The 13,676-nt window shown below is 37.9% G+C and overlaps 2 protein-coding genes across 2 annotated transcripts; both read left to right on the top strand.

Annotated features, from left to right (window-relative positions):
• The first annotated feature begins 238 nt into the window (after positions 1 to 238).
• On the top strand, positions 239 to 4,070 carry uraha (urate (5-hydroxyiso-) hydrolase a). The gene is made up of 4 exons (XM_088334599.1): positions 239 to 848; positions 983 to 1,128; positions 2,417 to 2,552; positions 3,659 to 4,070. Exons 1-4 carry the CDS (start codon positions 795 to 797, stop codon positions 3,746 to 3,748), a joined length of 426 nt encoding a protein of 141 aa, XP_088190725.1. The 5' UTR covers positions 239 to 794; the 3' UTR covers positions 3,749 to 4,070.
• A 2,049-nt stretch (positions 4,071 to 6,119) lies between these two features.
• pdcd5 (programmed cell death 5) lies at positions 6,120 to 13,089 on the top strand. Its single transcript, XM_088334600.1, has 6 exons — positions 6,120 to 6,314; positions 8,747 to 8,787; positions 9,113 to 9,174; positions 11,041 to 11,132; positions 12,421 to 12,492; positions 12,579 to 13,089. Exons 1-6 carry the CDS (start codon positions 6,249 to 6,251, stop codon positions 12,621 to 12,623), a joined length of 378 nt encoding a protein of 125 aa, XP_088190726.1. The 5' UTR covers positions 6,120 to 6,248; the 3' UTR covers positions 12,624 to 13,089.
• The last annotated feature ends 587 nt before the right edge of the window (positions 13,090 to 13,676 follow it).

A 13,676-nucleotide genomic window follows, 5' to 3' on the forward strand; every position in this document is an offset into this window, starting at 1 on the left:
ATGAATAAAATCATGACTCACAACATGTGGTAAGCTTTCTCTGCTGGCTTTGATCTCTGGCAAAATAATAATAATAATAATAAATAATTTCCTTTGTATTGTCATTCTTTGTAACAATGTACACAGAACGAAATGTCGATACACCTGACCCGTTGTAGCGAGCCGATGCAGCCGCAGCCAACAGAGGGCGCCGCCATTTTTACCAATATTATAAGTCTTAGGTAACTGACATAAGATGCGACAGAAACAAAATGAAAATAAATCTTAACAGCTTGCCAACATCATTTTTGCCGTTCCATGTATTCCGTTACTCCCCCAGCCTGCACAAAATTTAGTAATTTTATTCAGATTTAGTTTCTTTTGTCTTTTATTAGCATATTTGGTATTGGAGTAATCCAAAAGTAATTGAAAGTATTCAAGTTAAAGTAACCCTACCCAACCCTGGGTATAATATATTGTAATGCCCCGCTACACAAATGACTTGTAATCAGAAAATAGCATTATTGTGTTTATACTCATGTAGTTCCCGGTTCGACACCGGGTGGAAACATTTGTTGGCCTGGAGAGGGATATGCGCCTCCATGTTGTACTTGCCCAAGACACACCACAGGAAATGGTGCCTTTACGACCCGAGTGGTTAAGGGATCCACACGCACGCACACACACACACACACAGCTCATTAACAGACCTGCCCATAAAGTACAGAGCGCCGCGAGCAAATATGGGAGGAGCCTATTTCTTGCACAACCAGTTTGCTGAAAAAGACAAATGGGGATAGTTTTTGTCACTCCACATGAGTACTAATAGGCTGCAGGAACTCAAAAGCTACATTCTGCCTGAAAATAAGGTAAGATTACGGACTTATATGCTTGATAAAATGGAAATAGTCATTTTCTAAACTACATTATTTGTACACAACATTGAGATCCCATCTTTCTGTCTTCATGTGCATGTAACAAATCTCTATGTTATGTATGTAAGATAAATGTTGAGTTGACCAGAACCATGGCGAGTCCTCTGACCACACATGTGCTGAACACTGCCAAAGGAGTCCCTGGGGCCAAAATAGCTCTCAGCCTGCATCGAATGGACCCCTCAACAGAGACCTGGATTTTGATTAATTCTGGGTAAAATAAACAACCACCCTCTTTCCTTTCCTCAGTATGGTTGAAGGTGACTCAGGGTCTGACATAAGAGAACCTGGACAAGCCAAGTGAAGCAGGGGAACATACGAGTATGATAATTCACACTTTCAAATTTAAAAGTTATTAAATAACTACAATGCTAACCAGTTAATTACTGTAATTCTATAGCTACATTTTTATGAAAAGGAAAAATACACCGCCTGCCACAATGTTATGATTTGTTTTCAGATATTGAATCCAAAGATAAAGTAGTTCATAATCTATATGGCAGGCATGCACTAGTGCAGGGGTCGGGAACCTTTTTGACTCAAAGAGCCATAAAAGCAAAAAATATTAATTTTATTTTGGGAAAGAGCCACACCATATATTATGAGAGAAATTTACTAAATTGCTAAACCCGCGCCCCAGACAAAAGCTTAGTCTTCAGCACATTTATTTTTGATGATTTGATAAAAATTATGAAAAGAGAATAATGCCAGAGCCCCTGTCCCAAAATCAACAAACATACCACTTTAAACTTGTCTCTTTCTTGCAATTACTCAAGATCGGTTAAACTCCTTTCGACCCTTTTTTTTCATACATATTGGTTTCAAAACCAGATGCAAGCAGTTATTGTGTAAAAATGTCACAACATTCTGCAAATAGGGAGCCTGATGAGCTCACTTTTGGCGCAGACGGCGTAGGGCGAGAGATGGGAGGGAGTGCTTGCACTTTTTGCATAGCTCCACCCATCCCTCCCACTCACCCAATCAAATGACTAAGTTCTCTTCCGGTGTTTTGGCGTATTTACAGTTCTGTGGATTCGTCATAAGGTATCTGAACACTGAACACAGATTATATAGTGAACTTTTATATAAAGGATTCTTTAGCGTTGTACAGCCAAAACGAGTTTTTTTCCCCCCTTTTTTTGTATGACACCTTGACTGTAAATTGTAGTGAAAAACGTGCCCTATATATACTGCGAAGTAATGCCATTGAATTCAATATTGGTTTGGCTTTGTGTGTACCTGAATAGGATAGACAACTCAAGTTTTGAACAGGATGGAGAAATTTTGCATGCAATCAAATTTGTCTCCAAGCCACAGATACTCATAGAAAGAGCCATATATGGCTCGCGAGCCATATCTTCCCGACCCCTGCACTAGTGGAATAAGCTGGTGTCTGATAACACTTGTAAATGACTGAATACCAAATACTGTACAGTAGTGAACGTTTTCACACTTTTAACTCATAAAAAGGATTTGATTTGTACTGGCACTTGTTTTGACAGGCATACAAATGCTGATGGTCGTTTTCCTGGACTCATTACACGAGATGACTTTTTGTGCGGTGTATACAAAATGAGATTCGAAACTGCTCAGTACTGGGAAAGTATGGGGGAGACCTCATTTTACCCGTATGCCGAGGTGAGACTTGCCTGATCATTTATTGTCACAGATTTAATTTTCATGGTTCTGCAACAGTTCGTTCACACTAGACATAAGATCTTGGGCCCGGGAATCAAAATGTTAATTATTAAGTCAGGCCGGGCCAGGCTTTCCTCTCGCTGCTTATTTTATTTTTGTGGAGGATTTGCACAGCATGCACTTAATTTACTCAAGTAATAATTGAAAAAACTCCCTTTATTCTACTTGATTAATATTTTTCTGAAGTAACAGTACTTATACTTGAGTAACACACTTCGGCGCTGCAGTACGGCGCCAAAATGCGCACATCAGCGTGGAAGTTACATTATTCAGATAACTCTATCATAAAGAACATGCTTACCAGATGCGCCCCTTCCTCTTTCCACCTCTACATCCCTTACGTCAGACGTCATTTCTGCTTCTCGCCAATAGCTTATAAGCTTTACAGACTTTATTTCTGCTTTTCAGACAAATATTTTACTTTTTGCATCTTGTAATCTGCAGAATATGATTTTGTTTTCGGTGCCGGTTCATTCAGTTACGTTTTGTGTTCATTTCGGCGCTGCACTTCAAAGTGCACACTTGATTTGAAGGACCCGGCCCGAAGTAAACCCGAGGCTGCGTACTTCAGCCAAAGCGCACACATCGGTGCAGAAGTACGCACTGTGCCGAAGAATCAAGTTAATTGATCGGGTTTGGCCCGTGATCAGGCTTATATACCCGCGGACAGGGTCAAGCAGGATTTTTTTGAGGCCCGATCTTACCGCTAGTTCACACTCAGTTTTATTCACTTTAAGACAGGGATCTTCAACATAGTGCCCGCAGGCATAAGTTAGCCCACTAAAAACACCTGAGAAACCCACTGACAAATTCTGAAAATAGCTCATGGGTGATTTTGATTTTCATCTTCTAATAAATACAATATGGTAATAACATAGTAACAACATAGTCATAACATATTAGTTGTTATTTTAGAAATGCATAGCAAACTGTTAACCCTTCATGCCAATCTGTAACAAAAAGTAGCTATCTAAATCAAAAAGGTTGGTGACCCCTGCTTAAAGAGAACCAGACTAACAGTTGATTTTATTTGTGTTATGTTGCAGATTGTCTTCACCATAAGCGACCCAGTCCAAAAGTATCACATACCTCTGCTCTTCAGCCGGTTCTCGTATAGTACATACAGAGGGAGCTAGAGGCTAAGTGTGTGGTCCTCTTTGGCAATTGCCATGTTTATTTGTTTGTTTTTTTGTTTCATGGCATCCTCAAATCGACAAACGTGTTATGTAGGATTTTCCTCCTCCACAAAAACATGCCAAGAAGTATTTGTATTAATGTGTTTATAGTTGGACTTGGAAATTAAATAAGAAAAATTGAATGTATGTCATAGTTTAGAAGGATATTATTAAACTTGGTACATGTTTTAGTTGTACATTGTGTCATCCTCTGTAAAGTGTATGATTAAAGTAAAGCGAACTATATGATTTTTAATGAAATAAAACACTTAGATACACATCAGCAACATCTCCAGTTTCTTCCTTCAGACTTGAAGTTCCGAAGGCAGATGCTAAAAAATGTAAATGTTTGAGACCAGTTTTAGCTATTAGTTTAGTATTTATATGAGCAAATATCAATTTTTATGAAAAGCGCTTTTCAGGCACTAAATTGCCATTCGAAGTACTGTATAAAACATTCAGTGTACAATAAGAAAATAAATTCCCCTCCTTTTCCCCAACCAATAATCCCGAACACAATACAAAGACACACGTAATGGTTAAAATTAAAACAAAATAAATTCTGATTGAAAGAAAATATAATAAGGGCAGGCACAGACTAACAATGTGAGGAAAAGGACCTGAGGGAGGCTTATCCCCACTGACAAGGATGGCAGCAGATGGCCCTTTAGGAAAGGATTTTCAGCCATTGAACCCACCTTACCAGTGTAGGGGTCCCACATGAAGAAACACTGAAATGATTAAAATTAAAATAAGCTACAGAACAAATACATAAAAATCTGAAATAAAAAGTAAAATATATTACAGTAAACAGTTAGAAGTTTAACAAAGCAGAAGATGCAATACTAATAGTTTTAAGTAGTAATAATAGCCTGACGGTGACCACATATTCTTAAACTTTGAGACTTCTAACATGTCACTTCGGAAACCACCACACATCTAGGATCTTATCACCTGTCTTATTGTGCGATGATGAAATCCAATAAAATCAAACGATACCTCCAAGGTACAGTACAACCTACACTCTATAGACATCCTATTTATTAAGGTCTAAATTTTGCTCTAATTTCTGTCACAAAATGGAGAGTCACCTAAATGCATGAATTAGAAAATGCACTGTGATTTGGGTCACCAAGATAGAATCAACAAGCTCTGTCAAATTCCAAAGCAGAGTAAACTAAACATTGCGTATTGTCTAGCGCCTCCTAGCGGTTGAAAAACTTCATTCGTTAAATAAAAACAATATTTATTTGAATAGCAAGCAAACAAACATGAACTATCAGAGACACATGCATGTTTTTGTTATATATATGCAGGTCAAGAAATTGTATTTATTTTACAAAACATAGGGTTCACCTAAAGGGAGCTGACATGATTGCTCGACATCTTGCTGCTAAGGGTTTTTTTTTTGGTTTGAACAAATTTATTGACACTAAAAACAGAAAACAATCATGACAATCTCAACAGCAATTAAGCACATTCACAATATTATATTCCAATATTACGTTTTTAACAGCAAACACAAAGTGAGGTTTGAACAAACCTTCTCGAAAATCAAACATATTCACAATTTCAGGGTACTCCCAAAAATCCTGTTGCTGGACAAAAAAAAGAAAAGCTGTTTAGTCACTATGAGTCTCCACCGTTTGTATTTAGCCTGTATCATTTTCGGTTGCACTACATCTAGATTACACTTACCGTGCAAATACAAAGGATAAAAGGGATGTTGGCTTGGCAAGACCACTAATTGCGATGCAATTTTCCCTTGATATTTGGTCTAGTTTGACCGGTGGCATAAAATGACAGACCTCAAATGTACACTTTTGTAAACATTTTGCTGGAAAAAAATCATGCATACCCAGGACATCATTTGTATACTCTATGTGAATTTACCAATGAAAATTGTTTCCCCAGAAAATAACCCGCTAATTTCGATTTACAAATGTTTGCTGTAAACTATAGGTAGTTTGGGACCTGGCCCGTGGGTATAGAAGCCTAAACCAGCCTAAGTCCAACTTATTAATTTGATTTGAGGGATCGAGCCCGAAGCAAAACAGAGTTTTCATATTTTATTTTTGAAGAGGAAGGGTGATTTTGGCTGAATTTCGGGCCGGGTTTGAGCCTGCACATCGAATGTGAACATATATACAGTTTTTAAAAAATGAATTTCATTAACAATCTTTTAACGTGCCTATATCAATCTATACACTTATTTAACCATAAAAATAATGGCGACGTGGGAAAAATAACACTATTACACCATGTTATGCTGTATGTCCTGCGTAAGAAATTCTCCCCGCAATCTGTTATCTGAGATCGATTGCTCTGACCTGCTTGTTGATCGATTCACGGCGTCGATTACAATCCCCTGAGCTAGTTTGCCTGGGCCTTGCACGCTATGTGATTTTAGCGTTCATATAATTCTTAATTTCTTGCAATATAGTCAAATCTATCAATTATCATGGCAGACGACGATCTACAGGCAATAAGACAGCAACGAATGGCAGAGCTCCAAGCAAAGCATGCGGTAAGGACAAAATACGATTTTGGGTTAGCTCCCTTATAAGGAGATGTGGACACAGAAGGCTACTCGCTAGTTTGACTAAAATGATCACAGAGTTATTGTAGTAATTATGTCGCTATCTTCATAGTGTATTGTTTCCAAGGAAATTGCGCGAATGCACATAGATTTAAACTAGCGCTGTCGATATTGTTGTATTTTCTGAAGTGTTCGCTAGCTAGCTAGCTTTTTGACAACATGACAGTGCACACGCCTCTTGTTTGGGACTATCACTTCAACTACGAACATCATCAACGTAGATTAAGAGCCCAACACCGATTTTAAATAAGTATGGGTCAATGATTCAGGTCAATTACATTCATCAAAGATAGTAACCATACCAAAGACAACTTATTATCTTTTGTCATTGTTCAACGTACACAAACCACTGCCAAATCAAAGTGCGATAAATTTCGTTTGAAATAATCCATATGATTTACTCCGCTATAGTGCATATTTCATTTAGGTTTAATATTGATGCTAAATGTACATTTTGTTTCGCTGACCCTAAAGGTGTAAAGCATTTATTTTGGCTCTGCCCCTTAGTGAAAAAAATCTCTTGTCCAAAATCTGTAATTTTATATCTGTTAAGATTGACAATGGGTTCAAACTATTTTGGAAATATATTGTTTTTGGAATATATGACTAAGATACATATACATTTAAACCAAAAGTAACCTTTTGTGTCAATCTTATTACCAATTCATCTTTGTATTATCTGCACCGCTTATCCTCAGTGGGGTCGCGGGGGTGCTGGTGCCCATCCCAGCTGTCCTCGGGCAGTGGACAGGGGATGCCCTGAACCGGTTGCCAGCCTGTCGCAGGGTACACAGAGACAGACATCTCACTCGCTCATCCACACCTAGGGACAATTTGGACCGGCTAATTAGCCTGACATGCATGTTTTTGGAATGTGGGCGTAAACCGGAGTGCCTAGAGGAAACCCACGCTAGCACATGGAGAACTTGCAAACTCCACACAGGAAGGTTCAATTTCACGACCTCAGTACTGTGCCGCACAAGCGCTAACCACTGTTCCGCCATGCTGCCCCAATCTTATTACCATAGTACCCAAATACAACATTCACAGTTGCAAATTCATTGGTAAAAGAGTATCCATTATTGCCATTTAATGTGAAGTAAAACTCTACATTTTATCCATGAAGCTTTCCAACTACCAGAAGGCCTTTAAAACCAATAATATTTTAATAATGTTGCTATATTTATGGAATTTATCGCTTCCCCCATGTCATGTTTGTTTAATTTTGTTTTCTGCCATCTTGAATCATACAGTTTGGTTGTACTGCAGCGCAACATTGCTGTAAAATTTTGTACAGGAATGTTTATGCATTTTGTTCAATAAAACATACTAAAAAAAAAAAAACTCTCCTGAATCTTGAATTTGGAATAAATAACAATCAGTGCACAGCCTTTTAAACCACACGCTGTATATTATACTGCACTCAGCCACAACAAAACATACTTGAGATGTGATAATGTTTGTGTATGAAACCTGTCAATCGAGCTTGATAATAGAATAATGCAGTGTTTCTCAACCTTTTTGGCAAAAAAAAAATGTCAGGGCACACCGTCTGTTGAAAATGTTTAAACATTATTTCACTGCACCAGTTGTTTATCTGCTGCGCATAAATTATCATGTTTTCAAAATTGTCAGTATAAAGTTATTTTTCTTTGTGGTCACCATGGCTCATTCAATTTGGTGTATAAATAAGCTGTAATTTAGAATTTTACTACTCTTAAATGGGTTGTTCAAGTTGAGCTACATTTTTATCTTGTGTTTCTCGAGCAAAATACAGAAAATATTTGTATTTATACCAAAAAATATATGCCAGCGAAATACATTTTTTTACAATGTTCTAATTTCTTAGGGGGAACAAAATTAAGTGCAACATTTTTACTTCAGAGGGTATATTTTGTTATTCATGCTGTGCATTCTTAAGCACCTTACACCAAACAATAATTACAATAATAATAACATATGCTGTATATCCCTGTACTTTGTTATGAGCCGAAAAGAATTGTTATGTGCAACCACTCACTGTTATGGATAACTGTTATAGTTATGCAGTTGATAACTTAAAGCAAGTAAAGATTGAAAAATAGTCTGTGTAATATAGTGTAATAATCTGTGAAGCCCTTTGAGACTCTTCGTGATTTAGGGCTATACAAATAAAGATGACTTGACTTAAAGATTCTGAACAATGGCATGGTCTGTTGCAATGATAAAATTCGGCTGTTTCCTGCGACACACTAAATAAGGTCAACAGCAAGCTACTGTGCCCCGGCACTCAGGTTGAAAAAAATCTGGTATAATGTCGTTGATTGCATGTTTTTCTTTCCACATTAATAAAATAGTAACTATATGCTGTGTTGTTTCAGGATTCTGCAAAGAATCAGCAAGGAGAGGAGGCCAAACAAAGGTGAAATAATCACAATGGCTGTTGAGTGCCTACTACAACTTAATGCATACAAATTAGGAAGGAATAATTAGGGCACATCAAAGAAGAGTGAAGTGTGAAAGAAAAGAGAACATAAAACAATAACGATCCTGTATCGTCCTCTGAACTTACAATTGCTGTCTTGTTATCACATAAATACCATTGGGATCGTTTATTGAATTCCCTGAAACTCCTTAATATTGTTCAAATTCTAGCGGGTGTTGTAAAAGATTGTGGAATTGCTGCCTATTTTTGTCTTTTTATTTGTTATTATTTGTGTGGTCAAACTAATGTGTTTAATTCACAGGGAGACAGATATGCGGAATTCCATATTGGCCCAAGTTCTAGATCAGTCTGCTCGTGCCAGGTGTAAGTTTTCTCCATACTCTTTAAATATAATTCGCGATTTAGATTGTATGTCGAGGCAACTTACAGAGAGTTGTGGTTTAATATAGACTAAATTGAATTCCCCGGTATCTATATATAATTATGGTATTTTTACCTACATGACTTGATTTAATCCAGGTCATTGTTCACTTAATTTCTGATTTTTTGTTGTTGAAATATATATTTTTATATTGAGAGCATATGAAATCAAATATAGCACAAAGAAAAGAAAGCCTGTTTTCAAGGACCAGCTTGCAAATTACATTAGACAACATAACAGTTGCCTCTTAAGCCTGTACCGTATTTTCTGCACTGTGAAGTACAATGTATTCTGAGACGAACCTACAAAAAATAGTAATATATTTTTCATACCTAAGGGACACATGACTATTATGTGCATGATATTGAGACTACAGTAAGAGCTACCGTGTGTACAGTACATATTACAAAATGGAATGCATTAATATGTACCGCTGTACATTATATGCAATGGCAATCGAATCAAGTAGTGGCAGTGAGAGTGCTGACACACTACCACTAGAACACCAGTGGTATGAATGACATACAAAGTGGCATTCGATCTTATCTCACCACACTATTTTTACTCACGGTGCCAGCAACACTGATTTGCATAGTGCATTCCTATCGGTTAAACAGTCTCTTCACTTGTGTGTCAATAACCTTTTTGTTTAATATGTATGCACATGCAAAAGAGCGTGTATAGTTTTTTACTGAAAGACTTTGTTTTCTCTATTATCTAACTTTCTATGTTGAAAGTTAGACAGTCTCTCCAAAATCAGAATGCACTTTGCATATCAGTGTTTCTGATACCGTTTGTAAAAAAAAACTGTGATAATGATATAAGGTCTCATGCCTTGTTGCATGTCCTTTGTACCACTGGTGGTCTAATGGTACGGTGTCATTCTTGCCACCACTACTGTGGTTTCATTCTGGTTGCAATTTGGGTCAGTGTTGTCTATCAATTTTATAGATCATTGCACAATCATTGCTCAAATATGGTACAGTGTTAACGCATACTTATATTTTCTGTAATGTATTTCCAATATTATCTGCTGTAATCTGCGGGATAAAAAGTGCACCGCAACATAAGGCGCACTTTCATATTTCCGGCCAAATTGGGGTTTTTAAGTACAGAAAATAGGGTAATTTTTGTCCCTTATCTACCACGCACCTAATCTTATTATGACTTTTGTGGGGGGGTGTTCATTCCAGCTATATTTGGGCAGTGGACAGGGGAAACCCTAATCAGGTTGCAGGTCACATAGAGACTGACAACTCACTCGCTCATTCACACCTAGGGACAATCAGGAGCTGCCAACTAACCTGCCATGCATGTTTTTTGGAACGGGGAGAACATGCAAACTCTGCTTGTGAAGGCCTGTAGCCAGAATTGAACCCTGGACCTCCGCACTGTGGGGCTGAGTGCTAACCACCCATCCACCATGCAGCAGATTGAAAATCTTATTGACTCTTAAATGACAGTAGAAGGCAGCACAATTAAGTTACTGGTACCATTTCTGACAGTATTAAAGTTTGAAGACTGTGAGTGTAAGCCACAGGTTAAAATGCCTGGTCCTAATATTACAATTGATCAATCAGCTTCTGTGAGTTTGATAAGAAGCCCCAACACTATTGGACATAAGGAGGGTTTTTTGTTGGCCCTGGTGCATTCTTTGTCATAACTGACCAACCATTAATTCCATTTTGTTCCTGCTTGGTGTTATTTTTTGGCTGTAAAATAATTGATTGATTACTCATGATGACAATAATAAATGCACTTTTTTGTATTTCCAAGAAAAGGCTGATTTTTTTTTTCCCTACCAACAGTAAACCGACTTGCCTTGGTAAAGCCGGAGAAGGTCCGTTCAGTTGAGGATTATCTTATTCAAATGGCTAAATTTGGATCATTGGGAGGAAAGGTATGTAAATAGAATAATGTTTTATCAGTGTCTGGTGTAAAAGTGTTGCTGTTATGGTTCTGAAGAGATGTTTACACCAAACATCAATTTTGTGGACCTTATACGTGTTCGTGTGTGTATATACAGACGCTCCCCTACTTACGACCATTCGACTTAAGTAAAACACTAGATACGAACATTTTTTGCGGGATGTCAAAAAATATCCGGACATTGCTGTAAGTTAGATTTTGTATTGTGTGCACCTTTTTCCGAGTACAGGACATTGCTGTAGTGCTTCTTTCCGCCACTACGGCGCTGTGAGAGGTCGCCCAACATCCACCAGGAAGTAAAAAAAATCTGCTTCCTCTTCCTAGTACGTGTGTGAACATTCTAGACTGTCTATGTCTATACTATCTCCAGCGTGCTAAGAAAGTTGACATTTTTATTGTTTAATATCTGCATCCATTTAATATGGTTTGTGTAAAGAAGAGGCAAGCCGTTTCTTTTGAAATGAAAGTGGAATAAGAAAGCTTGATGCGGTTTAGAAAATGGTCGGAATGCTTTTTTCGGGCCACTTTTTACCACGGAGGAGGACCTCTTGAAGCGCATCTTCCAAAAGTAAGTTAAACTCAACTTTATTTTTTTTTATAGAGCATATTATGCGTGCGTGCGTGTGTGTGTGGGTGTAAATTAAAAGAAAGCGGCCGACTAGCATTGGGGATACTTGTTGACTTCTCCGTGATGATTAAAACACAACAGTCACAAATGTAGCGGCTTCTTACAAATCGTAGATCCAGTTTGTATGTTTCATGAGTAAAGGTTTGGCATTGGGAAGACACAGGCTCTGTAGGGTTGGATTTTAAGAGTTGTTTCATAGCCGCATCAGTAGGGGGGACCTGCAACCTAGCTTTTGCTTCCTCTCCCGACGCCAACTCTGTCACTTCCTGGACCCGATAACGATCCACGGAGCAACCGCTGGGGATCAGCTTTACATTGCCCTTTTCTGACTTTCCTCAGAGTCCGATTTCATTGATGAATTTATTTTCAATGTAACAGGCGGCTGGAATACTGTCACCATTTTTTTTTTTTGGTGGACACATCAACCTGTGCGCCTGCCCAGCTGTTAGGGTGGTGTAAGCTGTCATTAAATCAGTCGCACACACAGTCTTCCGCTCCATGTGATCGCATTTGCTGTGTAATGTCTGCTGCCGAACCAATGCACAATGAAAATCCGCGAAGTATCCAAACCCTAAAGAGTAAATAATACAGTGAGAGTTTACAATTTTTTTTTTTGTTTTTTTTCTTACAGATTTCCGATTCGGGGTTAATTGAGATTCTAGAAAAAGTCAGCCAGCAAACCGAGAAAAAAACGACAGTCACAGTATGTACCAATTGTGTTTTAAAGATTAAAAAAAAAAATAAAAAACACTACTAATTCACGCCATTTACTATGGTTTGTTTTTTTAGTTCAATAGACGGAGGGTGATGGACTCGGACGACGAAGATGATTAACACCCGAACGGATGTGTTGAATGAACCCAGAACTGAAGGCGATATGTTTCAAATGGACTCTTGGACGACTAGTCCTGATAGCACCCTGACGGCCAACACGTTCTACTGTGTCTTCGGAAATGACACGCCTGAAGGGAGGAACAATGAGATGAAGTTGAAAGAATGGTTTAATAGTTGCTTGATATTATTACAAACACTCTTGATTATAAAGTTTGCTTGCGGTTTTATTTCAGATTTGTGTTATTGATTTTTTTTGGACAATTATTTTCAAAGAACCCATTGACTTACCAGTCTAGTTTAACTTGGTTACTTTTTCTTCCTGGTTTCAAATGTTTCAACAACTATATTTTGTTTACGGTTTTATTATGTTTTTACAGCAGCTTATTGCTCCTATGCCAGCAACATTGCTCTTCTTTCTGCAAACGTCTCAATTACTTAAAAAAATAAATATAAAAAATGCCTTAAACTCTATTTTTCTGGTTATTTTACTTGCATTCAAGAGGTGGGGTGCATACTCTAAACGTTTACAGGGCTTTGAAATGCTTGAATATAGTGTTTTCAGGAATGAAAAGTGTGAATTTTTGTGATGTGGCTGTAAGTGTTTGAAATTGTTTTCATGTTTATCAACAAACCTGCTTAAAATTGACTCAGACACTGCTCTCTAGTGGTTTTACTTTACCATTGCATTTCTTCTTCCCTCGTGATTAATGGCAGCAGGCATTAGTTTGTATCACATTGTCCTATCAAGCACCATCGCCCTTCTGGTCGCGCTCAGGAGGACGGGTACATGTTACATCTAAACAGGGCAAAATTAAATGTGTACTAGTGCAAGCCTGCAAGGATTATGCATCAATTATGGACATTTATTATGAGCCGTGCTAAAAACGAAGGTAGGTAAATTGTAAGAGGAAAAATTTTCTGAAACGGCAGTGGCTCAGAAGGTAGAGAGCTCGTCTTGGGATCAAGAGATCGCAGTTCGAATCCCGGCTCCTCCGTGTTACATGTCGAAGTGTCCTTGGGTAAGACACTGAACCCCCAATACCCCCAATAAGC

Source organism: Urocampus carinirostris, chromosome 4 (genome assembly GCF_059441175.1).
Source record: "Urocampus carinirostris isolate Australia breed hairy pipefish chromosome 4, RoL_Ucar_1.0, whole genome shotgun sequence".
Lineage (NCBI taxonomy): Eukaryota > Metazoa > Chordata > Actinopteri > Syngnathiformes > Syngnathidae > Urocampus > Urocampus carinirostris.